Source organism: Agelaius tricolor, unplaced genomic scaffold (assembly GCF_023055355.1).
Source record: "Agelaius tricolor isolate 1412-34295 unplaced genomic scaffold, bAgeTri1.0.p SCAF_7, whole genome shotgun sequence".
NCBI lineage: Eukaryota > Metazoa > Chordata > Aves > Passeriformes > Icteridae > Agelaius > Agelaius tricolor.
In genome coordinates, this window is record NW_027269267.1 from 33,894,941 (window position 1) to 33,922,719 (window position 27,779).

The window sequence follows — 27,779 nt, forward strand, 5'->3', positions numbered from 1 at the left end:
CATTGCAGAAGATTGTCTACAGTAATGAGTGCAAGTGTCTGGATAAACTTGTGTCAAAAAATTCCACTGTCACTTGGAAAGGTTTGGTCTATGACTGAGTGTCTCTGTATTCCTCCTGCATTATTCATCCAGGGACAGGATGGTGAATTGATAGGCAACTGGAGGAAAATTTCCTCCCCAGCCCATCATGGTTTGTTTCAACAGCTATGTTGTTAAATCCTCCTTTCAGTCCCTTAATTTAGTGCCATCCCATTTTTCCCTTGGCATTGACCTTTTCTAGATGAGAGCCTGGTGCTGTCAGCAAGCTGATGAATTATGGCTGTTCTGAGTTGAAGTGACCATCAAATATAGGCTGGTTTACTCATCTTCTTCTCCAAAACCCCCCATGACAGTACTGGAAGGAAATATTTCTCACAATACAAGCAATTTCTCTTAGTCATGCCTTGGGGCATCTGCCTTTCTTATTGATACTGGGTTCCTTTAATCACAGATGCTGTACAGGAGATAAAAGATGTCTCTCTGTGTTGATACAGCAAGGAGTTATTGTTGGTGTTTAAGCTGAAGCCTTAAAGCAATTTTTACTGCATATTTGAATCTTAAGGGAAGGTAGATGCTGAGGATTAGGTGGGAAGGAGATTATGCTCCGGGAGAACAAATATCTCATTTCAGTGATACAAGGATTCTGGCTGAGTTTTCTTTAAAGCCTAAGATGTACCCAAGCAAAAAATTACACATTTCTGTGAAAGTTCAGAGTTGAAATTAAACAGAAAATAACTTCTCTCTCCTTCATGTGCCTGTGGGGATACTTGACCATAGGCTATAACATGTGATGGCTCTTGGTGGGCTGCAGACCATTCCCAGACCAAACCCATAAATACAAATTTGGCTTCTCAATAATATTTCTAAAATAAATTTTGCTTCTTTTATTCAGGGGAAGCAGCACTTTTTTTGTGGTTCTACTCTTGAGCATTTAGTGGAGCATTCTAGTTTTTAAATGAGTGTCATGAAGACAGTTTTGAAAATTAGTAACCTTTTCCAGGCTGCTGCCTCAAACTTTCTCTTGTGTTTAAACAACCTCTCCTCACTCATTCCCAGTGTGTTGGTTATGTTTCTGGTCTTCATGATGGGCTGCATTTCACAAACATGAAGTCATTTTTTGAGTCAAATTGTCCAACTTTAAATAACATTTATCAGAAATGCTCATATCAAGGAAATTTGTTCTATCTCAGCTGTGTCCCACTGAGTTGATGGCTATGAATTGTAGATAGTGGTCAAAAGAAGATTAATACCAGAGCACTGCTTGTAACATAATAGTAGCTTTTATGTAAGAAGGAGAGAGAAATATATTACTTCTCCTGTCTAGTATATATAAGTAGTAATTTGGTATCATTCATGCAGTTATTATTTAAAATATTCTTTTATCTGACATCATTGTTTCATCTTTTCAAATGGTAAATTTATGAAAGAGCATGTGCTCTGTGCTCTGCCTTCCATAAAGAATATTATTGTTTTTAAGAAATTATAGATCAGTATGGCCATAGCTTCTAGTTGTAAGTAAGGTAACCTATCTGTTGTGAGGTAGGGAAATTTTTGTAAAACAAAACGGTAAATTCTGGTTTTGCCTTATCACTCTGTACAACTGCCTGAAAGGAAGCTGTAGGCAGGTGAGGGTCATCCTCTTCTCCCAGGCAAACAGACACAGGACAATAGGAAATGCCCTAAACTGCACAGGGAAGGTTTGACATCAGAAGGAATTTCTTCACTGAGAGAGTGTTTATGCATTGGAACAGGCTGCCCAGGGAAGAGGTGGAGTCACCCTCCCTGGAGGTGTTCAAGAAATGACTGGATGTGGCACTTAGTGCTGTGGTTTAGTTGGCATGGTGGTGTTCAGTCAAAGGTTGAACTTGATGATCTTGGAGGCCTTTCCCAACTCTAATGATTCCATGATTCCAATCTGCACATAAAGTTAAGCCAGACTTTGATTGGTGTTAAGAGTGTTGGACTAGATTATCTCAAAAGGTTCCTTGCAACCCTAGCTCTTTTGTGATTCTGTGATCCTCTTAAACACACAGATATCTGTTCAAACTATTTTTTGTTAGCTTATCTTTATGTATATTATGTGCATTTTATTCATGACCTCATTTGAGGTGCTTATAAATGTACATGAATAAAAGAATTGCGACATGATCAATATTACCATTCATATCCCTGCTAATTAGAATCCTAGTTAAGTAAGTGCTAATATTTGCAATAATCTTAATTTACATTGACTTTTCCCTAAATTTAGTCAAAAGTGTTTTATTTCTGTATAAGGAGTTATAGCCTCATTTTCAAGTCTTTAAAGAACTTGGAAGTGAGATACAGAAATCATAGCTAAAAGTTTTCTTTTACATGCTGACATTTTAATGTACTCTCAGTGGTTCTTTAACCAGCAAGAATTATCCCTGGTTTTTACCTGCATGATAGCAAATAGTCTTTTTATAACTTTCTTCTTTTTTAAAGACCATATTTAGTAATGGTGGAAAGTGTTTGAAAGGGGCTGTGAGTGTTTACTGCTTTCATAGGGTATCTATAGGATTGTCAGGTTCAGCTATTACTGCCTTTACTTTTGAAGTTAGTAATTGACTGCAAAGCTTGCAGTGGCAGCTAAAGTCTTGTGTTCCTTGGTATCTTACTTGGCCAGTTTGCACATAGAAAATTCTGCCAACTTTGCTGTTCTTGTTCTGATGTTTAAAAATTATGTTTGTATTAGGGTTTCTTTAGGCCTAGATACACTAAATGTCTTCTCAACCTGAAGGAAGTAGAATATAAATTTCTTCTTAATTCACGAGGTACGTAACCATGTGTTGCTGTGTTTTCTGCCATTTCAAGAGGAGCTCATGCACAAGATGATTTCAAACTGTAGACTCTTAAAACATGTAAGCTTTGTAGGTTTACTGTAAGAAGGTAGTCTAACTCACCTAATTCAATGTGCAGCAAGTTATTGGAATATCAATTTCAGTGTATTCCAAGTGTAATGTGCAGGAGAAGCCTCCTGTTCTTCCAGGTTTTGCTGCACAAATATGTCTGTGACAAGGCCTCTTGCTGTTCCACCCCACTGCAGCTGTTTTCTGGGATCTCATCCTTTCACACTTTGATCACTGCAGCCTCCTCCCCTCCTGCACTGAGGAACACAGTGCTACCCCCACAGTCTCCGTTCAGAACTCTGCCACAAAGTTCATTTCCCACCTTGATTATTTTCACTTATTTCTGAGTGCATTTTCCTCATTAAGCAGACTGCTTCTTTTCAACCTTAAGACCAGTCTTCATGAGTCATTTCCAACCTTTCTATCCACTATTAAAATGTCATTTCCTTTTTTTTATTCCTGTGTTGCTATCCTCTAACTCCCAAAACACTTTTGTGCTGACTCTGTGCTGCTTTTCTCTCTCTGCAGAAATTTCCTATAAGCCTCCACAAAGCTCATGTTGCCCTTTCTCCAGTCTTTTCTTAAGAATTCTTTGTCATCATTTCTAAAAAGAAAAAAAAAAAAAAAAAATTATAATAGCCACCTCCTACTGCGCTGATACCATTGATTGGATGTGTTGGTTTCTTATGGATTGTGAGGTGTTTGCATCAGGCAGATTCCACATGGACTGTACTTCAAAAGCTCTGAGGTCCTGTTCCATAACCTGTACATTTAGGTGCAAGTAATGAATAGTACCAGGGTTTTTTACAGTGCTTGATTAGCCTGGCTGTCCCTTGCCTGACAGTCTCTTTGAGTTTGTATTGCAATTGTGTTTTCTGCATGGCACCAAGCAGAAAGTGCAGCTAGTCCAGCCTACAGCTGTGCTTTTGCTGCCTGGTTGATTAACAAGTCCTGTTGTGCCCATCTCCAGCAGAGTCCACTGCCTCCTTGTTTGCTGCTGGCTAAAATTCAAGAGGATATCTGCTAGCTTTATCACTTCTGTGACCTGTAACCAATGCCCTTCCTTCATACATTTCAGAATAAAACACAAAGCTAAAGAGGCTTAAAGGTTCAGGACTAGAAGGTAGGAAACTTGTGGGAGCCCTTATTGTTGGTACAGCTGACCATTGCAGAGCCAGGTTATTACGCTGTCCCTCGTGGTGTGCAATGAAAGGTTACTTTTTGTTCAGCCCTGACAGTCCATTATTGGTTTACTGAACAGAAATATAATTTAACACTGCAGGTGTCCATTTAATTTGTAAACAATGTCTGGAAGCTATGTGGCTAGTTGTGTTGTCATGCTAGTTTTGCTTTGTAACTCTGTGGTTCACAGGATATTTCTTCTTTCTGAGAACTGGTATAGGAAAATGCTGTGCTTTGTGGGGTTTATTTTGAGTGAAAAGTCATCACTAAGAATGGTTATGTGTAACTTCTATAAGCCTAACTAGCTTGAACAAACTAAATTGTAAAATCACAGCAATGGGAAGTTACACTAATAATCCATTCAAATATTTTCAATTACTCAATGGCTTGTGGGACAACTGAGTTTGCTGTACTTTGATTACTTTGATTTTGAATGATAGCCACTTGCTACAGGGCCATGGTATTGATTGGCATTGAGGCTCAGCTTCATCATGTCAGACCTCAGCTTTTGATTGACAGGAAGACATTACTTGGTAGGGAATTCATCTCAGTTGTCATCTGAATTACTTTCAACAACCCCTTATATCTTTGTGTTGACACCACAAGTAACTTGAGCTCTTTTCAGAAACTCACAGATTTCAGAAGTGGATAATGGCTCTTTTTATTTTATTTCTTTTGTGTTTTGTTCTTATATGAAAGTAGATTCTGATATCACCACATGATTCCATGAGGTAAAATCCCATCATTTTGAATAGTATAATGCTAAGATCTGGCAATGCTGGTGGGGGCCCCAAAACTAAGAACTCTGCAATGACAGAACTTTTGATTCCACAAGTTTGAGCTCACAATCTTTAATTAGCAATTAATGCTACTGCAACTAGAATTAAAATATCTCCAAATAAGACTCACATCTAGCAAAAATTTGATGAGAATCTAGAAAAATATCCAAGTGAGAATTCTTCTCAGCAAAGTGCAATTTAACATGTCCTTCATTTCTCTGGGACCCAGGAAGCTGTATCAGATTGCACTTCACACCAAAACCCATTCCTGGGGTTTTGAAAATTGGCAGCTGGTATACACTTTATTTGTCAAATGTTACTTTGACAGGATAAAACCACTTTTTATATAAAACTACAGGTTAAATCTGGGCTCTGACCTTGAAAGAGAAATCCTGAGCACAAATTCTTGTTTGCAAGTCATATCTGGTTTTGCAATTTATTCTTTCACTTCCTAATACAAAATGTCCTGGGATCAAAACCCAAAAAGTCATTCTTGCAGGGAAGATCTAAATTATTCATGTCAGCCAGATGCAGATTTGGATTGCTTCAGGTTGGATACAGATAGGGAGGTAGCCTAGGGGAGTGTCCTCACCACTCTGTTTTCCTTATAAAACACCCTGTACTGCCTCTACTCCAACAATAGGTTTAAATAAAGTCATCCATGGATTATTTTTTTAAAGTCAATGCTATTAGCACATTAGTAATTTTCTGGGAGTTCTCACTGGGTTAAGTCTAAGATATGCAGATCTAGATTTGACCTAGGTACATGCAAAACCAACACCTTAGGTGTTATGGCTACTTTACTGTAGAAAATACAGAAGCAATTTTCAGCCAGCTGAGACGGTGTCTGAGGCAAGACACTTTAGGCACCACTCTTAACTTAGAAATATTCAATTTCACCTAAGCCCCAGGGAAGGGGCCATTTCAGATGTCTTTCCTTAGAGGAACTGGTGTCTGCAGTTTAGTATAGTAATTGTCAGGTGCCTAATTTTCATTAATGAATACTCCCCACACTGCTGGAACTATTAGTCTGTTTTAAAGTAACATATATTTAAGGGGCTTTTTGACTGAGAGTTTAACCCAGGCAGAATAGCCTCCTAATACACTTTATGAATACACTTTATGAGTCCCAAGCTGTTGTCCTACCCAAGGATCTGGAGTATCTGGAGTAGGATAGCTGCAGTAGTTTTAGGCAGAATACAGTATTTGGGTTTGACTCTTCCTTGTACGAAAAAAAAATAAAATCAGAGTATTATTATGTTTTTTATAACTACATAGTAGTAATGATGCCAGTTTATCCAGTCTATTAGTCTATAACCAGGGGTAGCCAAGTAATTGCATTGCCATAATCTATATTTTTGCATTTTTTACTTGGTAAAGTAAACCCCTACCACTTCATATACTGTGCACTGTCAGAAACACTACTGCAATGCCAAAGAAATGAGAGAGGAAAGAGACTGGTTTGATTCAGAGAAGGGATATGAATTGAAGGAACCTTGTTTAACTATCAATAATGGATATTGTTAGGGAAAACGTACAAATAGTGTTTAGAGGCAGCCAAGCAGCTCTAGTAGGGAGGAACAGAGAATGACAAACAGCTTTTGTTTATAGCACAAAAAATGTGAGTGTTGGCTAAGAAGTAGTGTTTATGGTAATTGAGCTTTACAAGGAAGTAAAACTTCATGGGGAACACAGGGGGTAGCATTTTCAGTGAAGTAGGCAATAAGGAGAGCTGTGTAGGCATTTCCTGATTAGCATCTGCTGTTTCAACAGCCAAGGAACATGACTCGCCTGTAAATGCTTGTGCTAGGCTTTAACAGGCATTCCCTCTAGCATGCCTCCCTGCCTTCTGGTTTTATTTTGAGTCTCCTTGAGCCCTACTGTGACTTGAAATCAGTGGAGGAGAAAGGAGAGTAACACAAACAACAGATGTCTTAAAGTTTTGAACAGAGAGAGAAAAAGCCCCATGGCAAAGGAGACTGTGCAGTTAAGGTGTTTTCCTGTCATCAGTATTCAGTGCCTCTAGTACAGTCCCTATTTGCATTTTTGCATGTGTATATATACATATCCCTCTATATGCAGTTGGTATGCAGTTGTACACATGGAGGGTAAAGATGTGGTAGTGCAAAAGGATGCCATTGCACAATTCAGATTTGGTTTTGCATCCTGTAAGGGTCGGACCTGTAGACACCAAGTGTACTGGCTGACACAGCCAAAGCAACCTATTTTAGGGCAGGCTCACAAATTATTTCCAAGCTGATCCTGCTTTTAGTTTCTTGCTGCATAAAATACATTTTTTTTTTTTTTTAATCTGAAGCTCAAAGACTGGGACTGCTAATAGTATGCCTGGTTTTCTTCAAGACAGCTTTGCTTACAGGTGGTAACTCAAGCCATGGCAGTACAAATACCATGTACCCCACCACATTAGGAGAACTAGATTGTGCACCAAGTGATATTCAGTGCACGTTCAGAAAAGTCTTTAATCTGTGCATTTTGGTATGGGGAACTGTGTCTTTAAGGACTTTGATTTCCAGAAACTAAATCTGTGGCAGAAACAGCTGTGAAATTCTTACAATATATAGGCAGCTGGGGATGGCATAGAGACCCTGAAAATACATTGCCTGCTGGGTGTTAACTCAGTACTGCATGGGGCCAGGAATAAAAAGAAATGGAAAAAAATACTGTGAATGGAGAAGTGAAAAGATGTGAAGTTTCCAGATTTTTTTTTTTTTTTTTTTTTTTTGCTTTTTGGGAAAGATAACTAAAAGAAATATAAAGAGTATTCAGAGCTGAGAACTTTGAGCTCTGAATCTTAGCAAGCTACTTCCCCCTTTCCCACATCTACCTCCTCTTTTTATGTCTTATTTCTTCTACAGGCTTCAGCAGATGGGTCCACAGACGGAAAATCACATTCACATGGAATGCTATTTTCTTGTGATATTTTAAGTGTATATTTATTTGCTTATTAACTTGCTGGGTTTTTCAAAGAATTTTGTTAATCTCTATCTCAGTGGATATTCATACTGTTTATTTTGTTAGTTACTTGTTTTATTCATATATATTTTTTAAAAATTATTTGGCTGCTGGACTACAGATGTTTATGCTTAGATTAACCTATAAAGAGTTTAGGTTAACTGCTGTTACTGAATGTGACTTCTGAAAAAAAATTCCAGTTTTGAAATGTTTGCTGAGGATGCCAGTAGGAATTACTATTCTTTGTCCAGAAATTTGTGTATCAGAATAGTATTTCCCTGTGGTGGTATTTTCCTGGACTACAGGGAATGCTGAATGTTGGTAGCAGCACCTTAGGCATCAAATATTAGTTGCTGTAAACAAGAGGGAGCCTGCTGCATTCAGTTAAAACAGAACAACTGTTATGTCATTAATACTATTTTTGCATAGACTTTTTTAATCTTTGTAAGTCCATCCTATCAGAGAAAGAAGCATAATAACAATAATTATGCCTGTATTTTAAATAGTGCTTTTATGCCTGTGTGGCTTTCTTTCTACTTTAAAAATATACTATCTCTGTAGCACAGATGGGTAAACTGAGGCATGCATGGGAAGTGAAATAAGTTCACTGGAGGTCTTCCAAAAAAAGACAGAACTCCTGATCTTAAAGCAGAACCTTATCTTAAATAATATGTAAAACTTATCACGAGGTATTTGTAAGTTAACAAAACAAATCCTGCTCTTTAGAGATACCATTTAACATTTGTTTTTCTTCCCACAGGAACTTTTTACACCAGAGTGCAAATTCAAGGAGTCTGTTTTTGAAAATTATTATGTAATCTACTCATCCATGCTCTACAGACAACAGGAGTCCGGAAGGGCCTGGTTCTTGGGGCTGAACAAAGAAGGGCAGGTCATGAAAGGAAACAGAGTGAAGAAAACAAAACCAGCAGCTCATTTTCTACCCAAGCCATTGGAAGGTGAGGCTCAGTCCATCTCTGGCAGACTCTCCTATGCATCTCACAAGAAGAGGGAGTGGTTTCCGAATTGCCCATACTCCATATGCACGCCTCACACAGGGACCAATCCCAATGCCACTCCCAAGTTTCATGGAGCAGTTTTGTGCTTTCATGTAGTGATGCTACAAAGGGCATATGTAAAAACATTTTTCCAGGGACTAAGTGGTCATTCTACAAGAAAATAATTTTTTTGTGGAATAGTGCTTCTTTTAAAATATTACATGGTTAGGGCCAAAAAAATATTGTGAATCCTACAGTGAGAAAATAATCCTTTCATTAGGCAGTATGAGATAATGAATATTGAAGATTGGGAGTTATAAAGGGAATGGATAAAATGTCAGCATTTTTAAGTAAAAGCTTTCTAATACAAAACACAAAGGTCTCTCTATAAATGATGATGTATTACTATGCCAAGTGGTGTAATGTAAGTTGGCCTTTAAACCAAGTTAGGAGCAAATAAAAATCACAGTAACCTTACACACCATAAATGTCACATTCTCTGAAAAATCCATTAATATCTTGAAACTTTTGTGTTATCCTATGTATTTACATATAAATACATATGTATGTACTTATATGCTGCCTTTTGCTTCTTGTCCTGATGGCACTACTTATTGATTTAATTCTTGCACAAAGCCTCTGAAAATAGTCATAGTCATTCTAAAAATTATCTCATTTCTTACCATCTGAAAACACATACTTGAGTAATGCTTTGGTTAGCAGTCCAATTTCTTTTGATATTTAACTTAAAATCTTTGATTGAACGATCAGTTTGTCAAGCACTTTAGTTTCATCATAAGGAAAGAATCAGAATTAACTTATGTTTATTTGAAGTCAGTTTGATGCCTTTGTGCTTTCCCTGTCTTGTGAAAGTTTACAGTTGTTTCATAAGCTCTGAACCATACTAATAATTTATATCTTGATCTTTTTATATCAAGACTTACAGGGAGGGAATGCCAGTGCATTTTTTAAAGCAATGCAAATTTTTATGTACTAGGAAAGAAGTTAATTTTTAAAAATAATGTTTGGATGATCAGACTTCATCAAAATAGCTCAGACAATGCTTAGAAATAACTTGATTTACATTGCCTATGAGAATCATCAAATATGACAGTTCTGCTACATAATTCCTTACTTTATAGTTCCATTTCATGTTGTTCAATGTGATAATTTTGTAGGTCACAGTGTTATTTCACCAAGCTCTTTTAATTAATCAGCTAAGTGCCCTAAACACATTTATGGGCCACTCTGAAGATATAGATCATAACCAGCCTTATGTACTCCACAGAAGACATTTAATTTCTGTCTTTAAGAAGCTATAAAAGGATTTAGATCATGTCACTGGAAATGTTAGAACAAGTATTTGATTAGTTAATGATGCTATGGGGCCCTTTACATTTATTATGAAACTTCACACCATCGAAGATCAAGGTCAGTACTTTGATGCTCCAGCCTCCTACTCTAATTAGCCAAGGGATGAAGGAATTGTGCTCTCTGTGGTAGCACACACCCAGTCTGGAAATCAGTGTGCTGATTAATACCTTTGACTGCTGTGACACCTCTTTTAACATTGCTCTGATATAAATAAATGCAACTGGAGTTAGGTATAAGTGGAAATATTACCTGATAGAGTGACATGGAAAATGAAATTGAATTATCCAAGAGCATTAATCATTAAGGCAGCTTAATGCTTGAACTGTGTAATTGAATACATGTATTTCCCTCAAAGGATTTGAAGGGGTGAGATAGGAACTGAAGCCAAGGGAAAAACTTCTAATTCCTCTAAGAATTCAGTTAATAGTTTAATTTGGAGTTTTCTGCACTTCTACATTCAGTGGAGATCAGTGGCTACTGCAAATGTTTTTGGAAATGAGGTGGGAAAACCCCCAAACAACTTTTGTACTCTCCACATATCCTGGACATTTCTTCAGGGCACACCTGAAGAAAAGACCATGGCCAAATTCCTCAAATTTGGAAAACTGATGTACATGTAACTTTGTAGAACTGGACCCTAGCCTAGTCTTGCAATCTATGACTAAGAACACTTAAATCTAGACAACTATATTGTATGATCCCATTTTTTAATTACAATCTGTCTTAACACATTTTACTTCCAAAAGCTCGCATGTTTATTTAATGTTTATTTTAGGGTTGTATATACATACACATGGGTATACACATGTACAATTTTGTGTGCCTTATGCAAAGAAAGAACACTAGTTTTTCATTTCCAAGCTATAGTATCCATTAAATAAGCAAGAATGCAGGCTTCTAATGAATTTTTAACTCAGAGGCAGAAGAAGTGTGAGAATTAGGAGGGTCAAGCAATTCTATCAGTGGTGCAAAACCAGCATCTGTCAAAATAAACAGTGTCCCTGGTATGCAAGAGGAACATAGAAAATTAATCCTATTTGAGATAAACTCTCATATGTTATACATTGTTTAAAATGCTTCTCCCTTTCTCTTCCTTCCCCTCAGTTGCCATGTACCGAGAACCATCTTTGCATGATATTGGAGAAACAGTGCCAAAGGCTGGGGTAACTCCAAGTAAAAGCACAAGTGCATCTGCAATAATGAATGGAGGCAAACCAGTGAACAAGAGCAAGACGACATAGCCAGATCCTCACAGGTGTTGTGACTTTACTGAGTCCCAAGTACAGTTGAGTGATTTATCCTTGCCAGACTTCCCCTCGGCAGTGTCTGTGGATCAGCTTGTGGCAGGTCACCAGCTTGCCCATTCCTGTTTCTGAACTGAGTTGTTGCAAGTGGATAAATCTCAACATGTAGCTCCACCACAACGAGAAGACACCTGGATGAACCAGCTAAACTCAGACCATGGAATGCCCTACCAGATATTGGAATGCCTTTTTAATATCTTTTCTGTGACTGTGACACTTCATGTGAATGACATACTTCACAAGTACACTTGATACCTTGCCTGCTGACAATTGCCCATAATCCCTTTTTGAGTCCAGTTTCAGCAAAATCCATGTGTTTAAGTTCTATTTTGTAGCACACAAATAATCAAGTAATTTCTAGTTAGATGCTGTAAACCTGTGCTATTATGGATTTCTCTTCTTCCCTTTTTTATAAGGCTGCTCGCTCCACTGTTTGTGACCTTTTGCAGGGATTGTGTTTCTCTATAACTTAAGTGTTGCCGGTGGCTTAGTTTTGAAAGCAATCAGGGAATCAGGAAGCCTTCAAAAATCTATTATTAAAAATTATATCTATAAAGAATAGGATCATTGTCTCTGGCTTAAAATATTGATTAAATGTGAATACTCTTTAGTAACAGATACTGTGCTTCTGAGGTTGGCATTAAAGTGGAGGGAAGAGTGTCAAACACAACCAATGGGGAGTTTTCTGAAACGTGTGTTTGGCATCCCTATAGTTTCTTTTTGTGTGTGTGTTTTATACATATCACAGGCTTACTGGTAATGGTAACATTTGCCTTGCCCAGCGAGCAAGACCCACTCATTTTTGGAAAAGTGGGTCCAAAGAATTTTGTAGGCCTTGTAGGCCTGAATTAAGGCTCATTTTTCATCTACTAAATCTTCATTGTTTGAAAAACAACCACCACAAATAAAAGAAAAAAAAGTAAGACTAATCAGAATTGCGCTACCTAAATCCATTTTAAATATAATCCTTTCCTGTTTTTAAGGAACTGAACTTAATGCCATTGTTATTTTTGGCTGAATCCCACACCTACTTAGCAAAGCATGGGCAAGGATGTTGTTGTGTTCTTTTTTGCAGCACCAATGCAAAGGGTAGTTACAAATTATAGTTTAATATTTCTGGTGTTTTAAAAAATGACGTTTTAAAACTGGACATATTACAAAACTTTATTTTTATTTTTAGCTAAGCATGCAAAGTCCAGTCCTATGTATTTCACTGATATCCCAGTATGTACCTCCACCCAGCTTCCTAGGATAACATGCCCACCAAATTGCTAGATTGAAGGTGCCTTGCCTTGATCTCTATATACTGTACTTTCTCTTACATGAACCTAGAAGAAATCAAAAACATCATAAAATTGAAGCCTTGGATCATATTACCAGGAACAACATCAACCCTTTGAGTTTGTCACTTGTGAACAATTAAGCCAGTGTTGCAGGGGATGAAGGAGGGCAGGGGAAAGATTTAGAGAATGCCACAGAGATGCCACTGAGGTTTTTGCACACTTAGTCACAGGCTTTCAGAAGTTGAAAAATATAGGCACTCTCTGTATGCTTAAGAAGGAATTTGTTTCTTAGAAATGGCAGCAAAGATCAAACTGTATCTCAGTCTGGAAAACTGTGTGGCAACACTCTCATGGCCTCTTGCTGTTACCTTGATATTTTAAGACAAAAAGAGGAAATCATCCGTTCCTTTTTTAGCACTGTATTTCTGGCAATTTGTTTTATCACATCTTTGTGCTGAAGTCCCTGACAGAGACTGCTGATTATTTCAAATTCCCTGTCTGCTCAGCTGAAGAGTCTGATTCAGTCTGAATGAACTCTTCATACTAGTTTTCAAATGTGTTCTGTTTTTATAAGCAACATTTAGTGCACTCTTCAAGGAGGCTACTGTAAAGCTGCTACATTCTAGATAAACTTTTTCTTTTTTCTGTAGGTCAGACTTCTTTTTGTATGTGTGATATGAGAACAGCAAGATAATGCTTGATGTTGGGTCTTTCTAGGGAGGGAATGAGTTAAGCATGAAGCCCTCAATCCATGTAGAGAAAAATAAAATAAAAACCTAATATAAAACTGTGATAAAAATGCAGAGAAACTTTGACTTAAGACTGTGCCCTTGCCTGCTAGCACTAAATCTGTGTGTGCAGGGAAAAACAACACTTTATTAAAAACTTCAGTGTGCCCTTCTCGTCCCATCTGGTCCAGTGGGATTTGTGCACCATCCCTGAGGAGAAAAAATCAAACCAAAGCAACTCAGATGGCGAGCTGGGGGCTGCAGGACCCAGGAGAGGCAGCAGCCTTGACGCTGCACTGGCGGCCGGCCCCGCCATGGCCCCAGGCCTTCCTGCAACAGTGAGAGGAGAACTTCACAATATTTCAAGTAAGATAAAATAACAGCTGAAGGCTACATTCTCCTCCTGATTCAGGAGGAGGGAATACACGAATTCATGCCCCATTCAGCTGTCTTATACACCCAGTGTAAGAGCCTGAGGAGAGACAGGGCTAGAGACCTGGCTGAGCCATGCAAGGAGGATCTGGTTCATTGCCTGATCCTACATAAACATTATTTTCAACATTAACCTTTTGGTCCTGAGTAACTATGATCTGTGAACCAGTTTGGGAGGCTATAATTAAGGGCAGATTTAATTTCTTTAAGCAGTTAGTACATACTGGAAATACAGCTTTTTGCCTTTTTCTTTTCTTTTCTGGTTTTGTTTCTGTGGGCTCAATTCATGAGTGTTTAATCCAATGAATCAATGCCCTGATTTTTTATTTTCCTACAATCTGTTTAAACATAACACAGGTATCTTTGTGCTTTGTTTCCTCCCTTTAATTTTGTCTTGTCTCATCTGTTGCATGGGAAGAGTACGACAAGGATGAACTAACTGCATGTTGTAGGTTGTGTCTGTCAAAGAACTGTTGGTCAGTGTTACAAATTTACATACATATATGCAAAGAGTTTGTCTGCATTGTACAGTTTGTGTTTATTCTTATTTGTTGTATACACAGATTCAACATGATGAATAAAACATTTATATGAAGGCATACTGGAAACCAACAGAAAAGTTTATGTAAGAAGTAGACTGTGCAAAGCATCATTGCACTGGCCACAGGATGGTGAAACTTCATGTAAATAGGTTGGCAAACTCAGTTCTCCCCCTTTACCATGCCAAAGAAAATTTCAGCTCCTTAATATAATACCTCTCTTGCTGTTCTCCAGGATGAGACTTCACCATTTTCTTCCCTCTAAAATTAATTTCGCTGTTAAGTGAAAGCTGTTTTCAACTGTCTGTTACTACTAAAGTACTGTATAGTAAACCTGATGGAATCAATTTGTATTTACAGATTGGGGTTTTTGTACTTACATGTGCAGCTGTCCGTGAATCTGCAGCGTTCCAGGTCTTTTGCATGCTTGCATTGTATTTTGTTCTTCTGGGTTTTCTCTAATCTCTTAGAGACTGTTCACACTGAAATCTAACCTCATCTTGCCATTTTATATGTTAACACTGCACAGTCATTTTCTTCTCTTTTTTGATCTGTATTTCAGCTACAGTTCTATTTGGCAAAATCAGTCACACCTGCACAGTTTTAGAGATCCACTTTTGAGGAGATATGAACTACTTCAACAAAGCACCATTTTGCTGTACTTCAAAAATTTTATAAATTCACAAGAACCCTTATGAGGTTGCTCACAAGACAGAGCCTATAGAAGGGTCTCTAGCTCCTTTTAAGTGCTTTGTAGTTCACATAACAGAGTTTTTGCTTCATTTTCTGGGTTTTTTAGCCATTCTCAATTGATTTTTTTAATATACTATCATTTTCATAAATGTTGGTTCTTAATAAACCCCTCCCAGGCCCTCCCTTTCACCAGATATAAAGTAAAGCAATTCACTTTGACTATGGTATATACCTGAAACAATACTAAGAACCCTGGCTTTACATTTATATATATGGGGAAATTTTTGTCTTGGTTTAAAACTAGTTTAAGCAATGAGGTATGAAAGCAGTTTGGTCCATGCAGTAAAAGCATATCATGATGATCCATCTGTTTATTGCTATAAAGAATACATTATTCAGCTACATTCAAATGGGAATGGAAGCAAAATTAGACTACATAAGAAGGTTCTCTTTCTTTTAAATGGCTCTTTAGATAAATTCATATTTCATGCAATGCATTCTAAAATGTTTAATAACAGGTTTTTTTCTGTGATGACTAATGCAAATGCTATGAATTATTTTTAAAGATGTAATAAATTTTTTTGTTCAATTATTTAGTCACAGAAATATTCAACTTAGCTTTCTTCATCCCAATATCATTTAGCTGTACCATTTAGCTACAAAGTGAGATGTCATTCTGCAAAGAAGCAAGGGCAATATATCAGAAAGTGAGAGCAGGTACATGATTAAATGCATCTATGTGTTTCTAAAAAAGAATAAAGCCAGTGGGGGGGAAAAAAGGATCACAAGCAGGTTAATAAATTACAGAAGCAAATCAATCCACAGGTTTTTATAGGTGATATTACAGATATGTTATACACAATAGGTGTAATCCTGCAAGTCTATTATAGAAGCAATGGCACACTTCTGGATTGTGTTCTTTCTCACATAAGAAGAAAACAAGGCTATAATATCTTTCTGTTTATAAGGTTTATCAATCTAATCAGTAAAAAGTCCCCATTTATCCAATTTGGTTTTGCCTTTTGCCACAGGCATGGAAGCAGGTTTTTACAGTCACTAGCAGTGAAAAATCAAGTAGTAAGTTTCACTTCCTTATGCCTCTTCCTGCATTTACAGTTTATGTATCTGGAATTCCCATCACAGGGAATGAAACAAGGGAAAAGGATAAAATTTTATTAATACAGCTATTATATTCAAATATGTGGAATAATAATCTTATTCCTTCTGATTTCATCTTTCTAGAGAGGAAATGAGCCACAAAACAGATATGCTGGGTATCACATCACCAGTTACCTCCGCATGAAGAGCAGGGGAAATGTTCAAGCAACATTATAGGAAACAAAAGAAAAATTGGAAAAGAATTAATGTGTACATTCCGTTTTAGTAGTCTTAGTTAATACTTTCAGGTTTATAGTAATAGCACCATTTTGTTTGGTAATTGCATTTAAAGGAACCACAGAGAGTAGCTGTCTTAGATATTCTGATTTTTTCCGTATGTAAGTTAAAAACAACTTGGATAACCCTTTTTGAAATACTATGACTACATAATCCATCAGTAGTCAAAAAGGTTGGAGCTGATTGGTATAAATAAATCAAAGTAAAAATTACTTTGTACTCTTTAAGTATATAAACTTAAAACAAATGACAAAAATGTATCAAATACGACACTGGAACCACCTAAAGAATTGTTCTTTTATATATGAATGAGTACCTGAAATACCACAGCTGATCTACAATATATGTTTTGATGCCATGAAACAAGTCAAAAGCATCTACTGACACCAGAATAGAGTTTTGATTATGTAGTATTTTCTTAATACAGTATTTAATATAAATGGAAGGAAAGCAAGGAGAACTTTGTATCCTTCATTGTTTACACTCTGATTCAGCAGATGAATGTATATGCAACAAACCCAGTGATTATGAGATGATTCAGGTCAGCGGTATTCATTATTCATAGATATAAATAAAAGCAACAATTTGTGCTCTCCAGACACTAGGGTTGGAAAAATGCATATATGTTAAAACTTAAGAAAATATTCCTGTAGAGCTCCATGGAGTTTTAGGGTTTTAAGTATAAACATAAATTAAAATTTCGAGATGAATTTCACTTTGAGGATTCTTTATGTGTTATGAATACAGTTTAGAACTCTGCCTGATACTTTGGTAATCTGGTAAGAGAGTAGCTAGCAGCTTTGGGATGTATGTCTAGTTATTTATCTGCATAGCTTATATATAAGTTGGATGTTTGGTAATGGTACTCCCTGAGAATATGGGCTTCACAAGCTTCATTTTTAGAAAGAAAGAATCCAGGTTAAGAGGCAAAAAAAAAAGTGGTTAAAGTTAAAAAGCAAGCTATATGGGACAGGAGAATAATAAAGCAGTTAAATAAATTAATTTGAAATTTTGCATTCTACCCATGTTCTATACCATTGTATTTTCCTATTTCAAAACTGTTCTTTCTAAAAGAAAAGTTATTTCTAGACTAATAATGGAATTTTTTTTTGGTTAATACATAGTTCCATTATTTCTGAGTCATGCACCTCTTCAAAAATCAGGACCTTGGCACCTAAACCACAATGTTAAAGTTTGGTATCTAAAAGAAGTATTTTTGAGCCATTTAATCAATTTATTGCTCAATCATGGTTTCACAAAATGTAAACACTTTTGAAACTAAAATATATATTTCTTTTTTTTTTTTTTTGCTCTAAAGAATTCAAGGGCTGCCAAATCGACATGTACAAAAAAATAAGAGACTCATATGTAAATAAGTTAGGGAAGTCCCAATAGTTGTGCATCGTTCATAACTCAATGTGAATTTCACACTGAGCAGCATTTCACCATTGGAAAATAAAAATAAAATTTTTGTTCATACCACTGCTTTGTTTGTATTTACTGTATTAAAACTTTAATTACTTTGTCAACATTGTCCAAACATCTTTGGCTGAGACCAAGCTACTGCATAGCACAGATGATTTTTCAAGTCAGTTGATGTTAAGGTTCCCTATTTCTACAAATGCAGTTAAATTCAGTGAATTCCACGTGTGACAGGGAAATCTGTCCTGAATAGTGATTTCTAAGAGTAAAATCCTAAAAGTTACTAATATTAAAAAATTTGCTTTACATGTAGGAGGCAGCTGTAGATATGTAGAACAGTACAAGTACATGTGAGTTGCAGAATATATATGCAGAATAGGCAATCATACTTTTATATCTTTATTCGTTTTGCTCCATATGTTTCTATAGGTTATGTATTTTAAAGTATTGTAATATGTAGATTAGATAACCAACTTTCTGACATATCAACCACAGAAACTAAAAGTTCTCCTGTGGAAAAGGTTCCCATTCAAACATTTTGGGTCTTTAGTCTATGAGTGTCACCTAATTGGACCTCAGTTACACAATTGACCAAATTCAAAAATCATTAATATTATATCTATAATATTTTCTCTCAGTTTATGAGTTGGTTTATAATCAGGACTATTGGAAAGAAAAGAAAAGGGCCAAATAATGTATTTTTCAAATACCATAAAACAAATCAAACTAATTATTTGACAGTATTTCACCAGTGCTACTCTTCTACAGGTGAATTGTTGCATACTGACAAGGAGACGTGACACCCAAGTAAATAATGTTGAAGAAAGGGTCTTCTTATACCTTTGCCTCAGGTTGCTCAAAGAAGTAGTCATTACAGGTATAATATCGGTTCCACTGAATTTACAAAAAAATCTCTGGAGAAGTTCCATAGGGCCAATATTTTATGACTTCACCCTCTAGAGCTTGGGCTGTCGTGCTCCCTTGTTTAGTTTTCTGATGCATTTCTTTAAGGAGCAGATCCTCAAATGTGTTCTAAGGTATTTACAACCATGTATGTGTGCGTTCATGCATACCCACACCCAGATACTTCTGAAATTAAATCTCCTAGCAGCCTAAGGAAAAACAAACAAAAAAACCCTCCTCAATCTTTGACATCCTCCATTAAGGGTATTCTCTCCCCAGCCAGATTTCACAAGCATTTCCATTCCATCCTTCCCAGCACTCACAGTTTCCACAGCTACAAACACCGTTACCTAGAATAGAATGAATAAAGGACAATTATAATAATTGAAATGTACTACATTAAAATATGTTTTATGGGAAGTAAAAAGCTATGCTAAAGTAGATGTATTGTTCCTTTATTGTCCCCTTTTTCCTTTGGAAGGAAGCAATTACTGTACCATTGCATTAAGAAGCCATCCCACACCTATACTTACATGGCATTAATAGCATGTTCTCAATAATTCCATCAGCAGTATTGCAAATATTGAAATTGTGTATGGTGAAGTGTAATTTTGTACACTTTACAGTGTTTGTACCCAGCTGGTGAGGCTAAGTGTTCACACTGTGCCTCCAGGTACAAAGAAAAACAAGATTAACTATTATTCATAAAGAAAAAGCCATTAAAACCTATCAACAGAATAGCAATTAAACCATGGCTTTGAGCATGAAAAACTTTAAACCTAAAATCTCAGAAGTGCTCTACAAATAAATCCTATCTCAAACTCTGTGTTAAGTGAAAAATGTCCTGGCCCTATTTTGCAGCAGTGGAACAGCTGAGACCCACCTATTAATTTTATTTAAATTGGGGTCATATTTTTATGACCCTTGGATGCTGAGTTTGAGACCTCTATAACTTTTGTATCTACATAAACTCCTCTTCCTTCTGACCTTATGAAGATCCATGATTAGGCATTAGAGCTACAGATAAGGCTCCTGTTCTTGTTATACTGGCTAGTTGTCTCCAGAAAATGACCCTTGCTAATGGGGCTAGCTGGAAGACACAATTTACTAGTGTCAGTCTTCCCACTCTCACTCTAATTGGCTTGCAGAGTTCTTCCACATCTAATAATTGCTCAGCAAAGATTTTCTAAAATTAAGATTTGTAACAGGAAGCAGCCAGTGAGTTAATTTAGCAATTCCCATGTTGCTTCTTGTCACTACGCTTGTCACAAGGGTTTGTTGGCAGCTTGCCCATTTCCATCGACATCTGCCACCTGCATATTCAGACAATGTTAAGGTGAAGCCGCTTGAATCATTTACCATCACATCACAAGAAAAGCTATCAGCTCTTCCAGCCTCCCACCGACAATTGTCTGATTGCTAGGAAGCTCTCTTAACCCACACAACTATGCCCCTAACCTGTAAAAATCTGTTTTACTAACCCACCAGTGAATTTTGTCTGCGACTTAAAATGCATTACACACATGGAATGTCCAGTAAAAGAACAAAGGCTAAGGAAACCATAATGATGGCACTGTGTTCCTTGCCAAAACCCAGTAACTTGTAGTCTATTACAGAGAGAATTGTTGATAGATTCCATAGCTGGCTTACTTATTTAAATTCACACTCAGGCTTTTAACTGTTGTTTTGAAACCTTATGTTGATCATTGCACTGCATGAAGAAACAATTACAGCAGGTTTGAATAACCAGCAAATGTGCTTCCTCCATCAGTGGGGAAAGGAGAAGCTGGGCTTTGTCTAACATAATTCCCATCAACTCAGTTTGTTTCCTGAAGCAATTAAGTGTTAGCCTGTACTGCACCTGTGCAAATGAGACCATCATGTTTGTCACAGTCTCTGTCATCGCATTCACAGAAATCACCCGAAATGTACCATTCCTGGGGTGAACAGATGCACTTTCCACAGTGGCAGGAGCCTGAAATCACAAAAATTATTACTCACAGTCAAAGAGTACTGGCACATTCAGACTAGAAAATAACAACCAAAGTCACACATATGCACACATACGCACACGTGCATGTGCACAAAATCCTGCCTAAAAGGCTGTTGCATAAAAGAAAATAATCAAGCTAAAAGGCTTTTGAATGAAAGGATTCTTTTGGCATGAGTTGGAGTATGATGGGATGTTACTACTAATAGCTTTGATCCTGCTATTTAAATTAATCAGGACTCACATTTTGAAGATTTCTTTTGGTTTTAGAGACCTACAATCAGGGCTTCTCTCCGCAGTAACTTCTATTTTACTTTTTTTGTACTAGCAAAGTTCAAATTGTCCCCAAACCGTTGTTACTGAAGGCAGTAAAATCACACCCAGGAAGAAAATAGTCTTCCTCATCTAAAGCTTTTAGGGGTGAGCTCACAAAGGACCAGCAGTGCCCAAGACTAACATCTATAGACCCCCAAAATCCTCACCACCACGAATGAAACTTCTCCACCTCCCTTGGACTTACTGAACATTTGCTCAGGTCAGAAAAAGTTTGTGCACGTAATGGCAGCTCAGCAATTGTCTCGTTCCTGCAGTGTGCCCTAACAACACTTGTTGGGACAAGCTGTTCTTCTCCTCAAGGATGTCAGGCCACACCTTCACAGGCAAAGCAGGGACTGTGGGGTCAAATTCAGGTGATGCCATAACCCACAGAGCACCAGGAACCTCCCTTGAAGAGAAGACTCTGAGATGTCCTTACCCTTAGGAGAAGGTTCATGGCTCTGAATTGTGGAAAGTGACAGGTGCCCCTGGACAATCATGCATCAGGAAGCCTGAGAAGTGTGTGAAAGAGGCTTTTCTGCAATTAGAAATGCCACAAGGAGGTGGTAATTCCTCCTGAATGATTCCAGCATTTGGCTGAAGAGACTTGGCTTTTACAGATCTCATCTTCAGCAGCCTGGCCCTGTGCAGATTTCATGCATTTAAACACTGAAGTGGGGATCTTACTAACTGCTAAGCAAAAATCATTTTATGGATCTAGCCCTAAGAAGGGGTAACAGCAGAAATCAATGTTAAAAAAAATGTAAAAAACCCAGATTAATTATAGCAAAGAATAGGTGCAAAATTTTAATCTGTGAGGGGCTGAGTTAAAAAAAAAATCTCACAAAAGAAGCTGTTGACCTTTTACAGAAGATGTTTATAAATGAGCTAAATTCACTTGAAAATCCTGGCCTCCTGCAATATTTCCAGAATCATTCCATTAAAAAGTCACCAATGTGTTGAATGCATTATTACATAAAAAAATATATAGAAGGAAGCTTGGTTATGTCAGAATGTAACCTAAAAAGGATTCATGGGTTACTCAACAGGGCCTGAGCCAAAGCCTATAAAATCATGCTTTTCCATCTTCCCACTTCTTTCAGTGACCTCTGAATAAAATCCATAGTAATAATCCTAATACATTTAAAGAAAAAAAGTTGCATCTGTTGAGAGCAACAAATTTTCCCTTCCTTTTCCCATAAATACTGAAGCTTAGTTCTTGAAAACTTCAGAACAGTCTCAGCAGAGTATCTGATTTGTAATTAAATATGTAATTTAATGCTTATTTCAAATTCACAAAAATTAACTCATTGCCTAATTTTAGGGAAATGCTTTAACTTGTAACATATGGAACATGTAAATATATTCAGGAAGAGCTAGTGATTAGAACATTTGAGGATGGAAGTATTTGATTAAGCATCTACTTTTTCTGTGGGTTCTGAGTGTTGCTTACAGGGCCACTGGCATAGAAAATACTGACATTCCCTACAAGGATCAAAAATGCTGTTGTATAAGGAGGCAGTGGAGGACAGCAGACATATCATAGGCTTGCTCTATAAGAGGTACACTAAGATATAGTTGAGGGCAATTTCAACCAAATACCTCTGATTATAAAAACTGCAAGGTACTGACATCTGAAAATAATGAGGAATAGTATGAGGATTTTAGTGAAATTACAGCAGTTATTAAGAGTATTACTCTGTAAGAAGCCTGAAGTGATTCTGCATCAGCAAGCACTGATCCTGCCACTGAGGGATGCCCACGATGTTTAAAACCATTTTGCAGAAGATGCAGCAAATTTAACACCAAGTCAAGCAAGGAAGATAAGGCTCCAAAATGCAAAATCTGTTAGGGAAACAAATGTATCAAGTGTGCTCCCTGAACAGGGCATGCTGCTCTGGGAGGCTCCTCAGTTTAATTGAGTCCAATGAGTTGCAGGGTGTTTCCTGGGATCCCAGCCAGCTCCTCTCAGATGGGATTTGGCTCATTACCTTGCCCACATCCTGCACCATTACAGTCACCATGTACAGCCCTATCTTTACTGCCAGGGAGGCAGCAGCGTGGTGGGTGTTGCTGTTTTCCTTGGGAAGAGCTTTTGCTACAGGTGGCACAGTCAGCGAGCCAAGATTCTGAAAACAGCCTAGGAATGTGGATGCCCAACTTTGCTTATATTAGCAGAGTGCAATTTTCTGATAGTGTTCAGCAGTTATCTGCTGAAAACCAGGACTCTTCACAGTCTATTAAAACCTATATACAGAAACTCAAGCTATCCTCAGTCCATTTTAGCACTTGCATATCACGGCTAGGTTTCCAACAAAAATGGAAAAACCACCATTAGTGCACAGGTTTGAAATTCCCTTTTATTTGACCAGTAATCATTTTTTTTTTCACTGTAATGAATCAGAAAGAAAAATTTTCCATTTTGGTTCCTGGATAGTGCTTCACTATCTATGAACGGTGGTCTAAATTATGAATATCCAGTAAGACATTATTTCCAGACACATATCTTAGCATCAAGAACAGATCTGGAAAGAAAAAAAAAAAGGGAAAAAAGGAAAAAAATAGCATTGCAGCAAAATTAATAATAATTTAATATATATAATTTATAATTAGACTGTCTTTGCCTGTGATTCCCATCCTGCTCAGAGATGAGGAAGGAGATAGTAGCCTCCTTGGATGTTTACTGGCCACACACTGCTGTAGATGTCTTATGGAGGTGATTTCTCTAATGCGTCCTCAGGGGCCAAAGAAATTATTTCCCCCAAAGGAAAAAAAAAAAAAGAAAAATCCCACCACTCTTTCTGTGTATGGATTTAGGGTCACAGAATCACAGAACGGGTAGGTTTGGAAAGGACAACACTAGAGCAACCTTTCAGGCTGCTACAGATTATAAAAATGACCAGATCCCAAGACAGGCCCCAGCAGCATAGCCAACAGAGGTAAAAAATTCTTGATACCTGCAAATTCCTAATGGATTATCTACTCCCAAAGCCTCAAAGTAAATGGTACCCTTGCAACACATGTTCAAAGCTAATTGTCCTCATAGTAAGACCCCAGGCTGGAATAACTGTCATCAGCCATCCTTAGAAAAAGATAGCAGATAATATGAATATTTTAAAAATCAACATAATTTTTCATGTTTATACTTATACAGAATCTTACATAGTGCATTTTATTGGTACCAAGCATATTGCTTCACCTTCCTGCTTTATATAAAAAAATCTCAGCGAGGCACACATTAAGAGAAAAAAGGTCAACTTCTGCAGTAAAACAGAGTAATTTCCATTTCTCATTTCTGTAACTCACTCACTCTTACACATATACTAATTTAAAGATAGTCCCATCTGGAAAAAAAAGAGAAACAGTGCAACTTTCTTATTTTTTATGACACTGCATCAACTGAGGGGGAAAAAGCCCCAAAACAAAATTAAATGGTGCAACAGGAAAATTCTGATAAGTGATAATACAGATAGTTGAAGCCTGGGCTGGAAACCCCATTTAAATTTCCTCTGCACTGAAATTAAAGTTACCAAAGGGAAAACTGGAAATCCGCCTGTTGTAGAGGGCTCCTAACTGGTTTTTCCAGCTGGCAGATTTCTTTCCTGTCTATGCAAGGGACATACAAATATAGGAAATGACACACAGAGTCTGGATTGAATGCATTCTAGCCTCCAACCAGTCTTTTTTTGTCTATTCTCCTTCAGACATATTATATACAAAAATAGGCAATTTGCACTACGGGGGAGCTAAAAAGCCCTCTTTCCATTAATGCAATTTCCTAGCCTGAAAGACTGCAAGGTAAGAACCTCAGAGAACAATTTCAGATAATTATCAAGATTTTCTAACTTTTATTCTTCCCTGTGGCAATCTTTTTTAGAGCTGAACTGAAGCTGATGCAACCAGATGAATGAAAATTAGTAAATGAGAAAGTTTATAGGATTCATTTGTGGGGGTTGCAGACATCTACTTTTCCTTTGCAGCTGTTTTGGGGAGCAGAGGAATTAAGGGTACCAAATTGCTTTTAAACACTTTCCTCCACATACTGTTGTCCAATATATTACATTTGCCATCTTCCCCACTGGAGTGTTACTGTGGGTAGTGCCCTTTTTCCCCAGAGTGGAAGGAGCAATAACAGTTAGTTTATAATGTGCAGCTGTTCCCCACAGACCATCAGCTAAACACATACAGGAAATTATATGCTACAAACAAATTGCATAGGAGAGCAACGCTGCTGAACGAGTACGGCTGGGGTGGGTGACTGACAAAATGGATGCAAGTGCATTACAGAGCATCCTTTAACATCCTTTTAATAATGAGTGCCTTTGAAAGAGAGGGTTACTGAACAACAACCCCCTGCCATGCACATTAGTCTTCCAGAGGGTGATTATTTTCCTCTGTCAGGCACTGACACAGGGTAGCTCAGCTGGCAGATCTTACCCTTCCCGGAGCACAATATGCCATCCGCTGACTCGCAGAGACTTCTGCTCTCCTCCTCCGTCATGTTGCACTTCCTTGAGTGCTGGCACAACTTTCCAAACCACCCATCCTGGCAAATGCATCGGCCACATGAGCAGATACCATGGCCTGTAATGACACCAAGGTTGGTGATGAGCAAGACAAGCAGAAACCTGTCACTGTGGTTGCTGTGACTGTGGTCACAGTGTCAGACCTCTTCAGCATGAAGTGTGTGCTATGGGATAGACAGACTGATGGGTGGACAGCACCCAGCATCCCTTCCCAGCAGGATGGCCTTCTCCAGTTCTCTCCTTCTTGTGTTAAAAAGGGTGCCCTAATGATGTGCAGAAAACAAGTGAGGGATAGGTCAAGGAAACCCTAGAAGCCATAACTCACACTTTAAAGAAGGGAGGGGAAAGACAAAATAGAATTTTAAAGCAATTATTTGCAAAAAGGTTAATAAAAAATTGAAAATAGGTTGAATAATAAGCTGAGTAGAAAATTTGGCCAGGAAGAAGGGAAAAGTGTCAACAAATATAGAGAAGAATATAGGAATGGTGAATTGAAATAAAAGAAGAAATATCTCCCAGCCAGAATTACATTTTTCAGCTTTGAATAATATTTCTGCATCAGAGACAATAATTCCTTAGCTAATTAGTTACAAGGGAAGCAAACACATACCAGTGACTTTTGCCCTATCCTATCTTCTGTGTAGGGCAAGGGAGGAGAAATGAAGGGACTGAGATAATTTGGGAGCATGGACTGGGAAGAAGGGAACAAGCTGTAGGAGTATCTGGGAAAGCAAGGAGCTGTGGGATGCAGGGAAGCAAACCAGCTATTTAGTTTTCCTGATTAGTGGATTTCTCATGAGCCTCCAGTGCAATTTGATTTTGTAAACTGAGAGGCAACACGGGTAGAAGGCCAGAGGAGAGACAAACTTGGTAGTTTGCTGAAAGTGAAATTCATTCAAGTTTACTGATAGTCTAATACCTTAAAAGTTTTCATTACAAAAATACTGGGAGTTCCAAAGTCTTGGAGTTGTCATTTTCAGCATCTAAATATTCAAATTAATTTTTGTATCCCAAACAATATGTTGATTTTTGAGGTTTTTTTATCATATTACATTATTGATGCCTATTATATTTTGATCATATTTATCATATTAAAGGCTCAGTTAACGATGACACAGTCTTATTATGACAGTATTTCTACCCACTTCTAAAAATTTATACCTAGCAATGATAAAAGATTGACGCTACTTGAACTTTTGTGTCAGAATGGGAAACAAGAACAACTGTATGACAACCCAAAATACAAGAGATAGAAAACAAGCATATGTACTTTCCTATATGCTCCTTCCAGACGGGTGTCATGCAATTGTCTATGAACTAACTAAAATAAAGCTTCTGTCAGAGTATTTTTATTGACCTTATTTATTTTAAATTAGTAACATAGAGATTAGAACTCAGATAAATTTAGCTAATTAAGAGCAAAATATACAACTGGATGCCACTGCTGGAAAATTATTTCTGAAGATCCAAACCCCTCTACTCTTTTAGCAGTGAATAGTAAGAAATCCATGGCAATTTCACTGAGAAAATAATTTTAATGCATTTTTCTCTCAGTCATTATGTGGTACTGAATGAAGAGACTGATCATATCTGTAAAGCCTTTACACAAGTCAAATAAAAAGGTAATGAATAATCTATACATTTGCAGCAAACAGAGCTTGCAGTTTACCACAGAAAACTTGACTGGCACATTTCTGTAAAGGAAATTTCTCTCTTCCTTTATGCCATATAAATTTTCAAAACATAAATGATTCTTTTGTCTCAAATAATCCATTAAAAAAATACTATTTGCTCCTAGCTGACACCAGCTTGGGCAGCTGCAGCTTTCTGGATGCCTCATCCACTGAGGTGGCAAGTGTACAAGAGTTCAGCCCACTGCTTGTTACATCTCAGCTATCTCATGTGAGTGTGGTAGTCTGAGAACAACTGCTTTACATGGTCTACTTGTGAATAGCCTCCTCGCAAATCACAGAAGGAAGGGGTAATCTGAATAGTTAAATCACTATTTTATCATCTTAAGCAATTCATTTTGGCTGG

The 27,779-nt window shown here is 37.3% G+C and overlaps 2 protein-coding genes across 6 annotated transcripts in view; one reads left to right on the forward strand and one right to left on the reverse strand.

Annotated features, from left to right (window-relative positions):
• FGF14 (fibroblast growth factor 14) overlaps positions 1-18,065 on the forward strand; it is a 379,715-nt gene extending 361,650 nt beyond the window's left edge. For all 5 annotated transcript variants that reach the window (XM_071430888.1, XM_071430891.1, XM_071430893.1 and 2 more), the window contains 2 exons: positions 8,601-8,799; positions 11,317-18,065. In XM_071430888.1, the coding sequence (XP_071286989.1) occupies positions 8,601-8,799; positions 11,317-11,453 (336 nt within the window). In that variant the 3' untranslated portion in view covers positions 11,454-18,065. The remainder of the gene's footprint in view (positions 1-8,600; positions 8,800-11,316) is intronic.
• The window catches only part of ITGBL1 (integrin subunit beta like 1), a 126,202-nt gene continuing 116,279 nt past the window's right edge, over positions 17,857-27,779 (reverse strand). The window contains exons 9-11 of the mRNA XM_071430887.1: positions 25,654-25,800; positions 20,773-20,886; positions 17,857-19,261 (exon numbers count right to left, since the gene is read on the reverse strand). Of these exons, the coding sequence (XP_071286988.1) occupies positions 19,170-19,261; positions 20,773-20,886; positions 25,654-25,800 (353 nt within the window). The 3' untranslated portion in view covers positions 17,857-19,169. The remainder of the gene's footprint in view (positions 19,262-20,772; positions 20,887-25,653; positions 25,801-27,779) is intronic.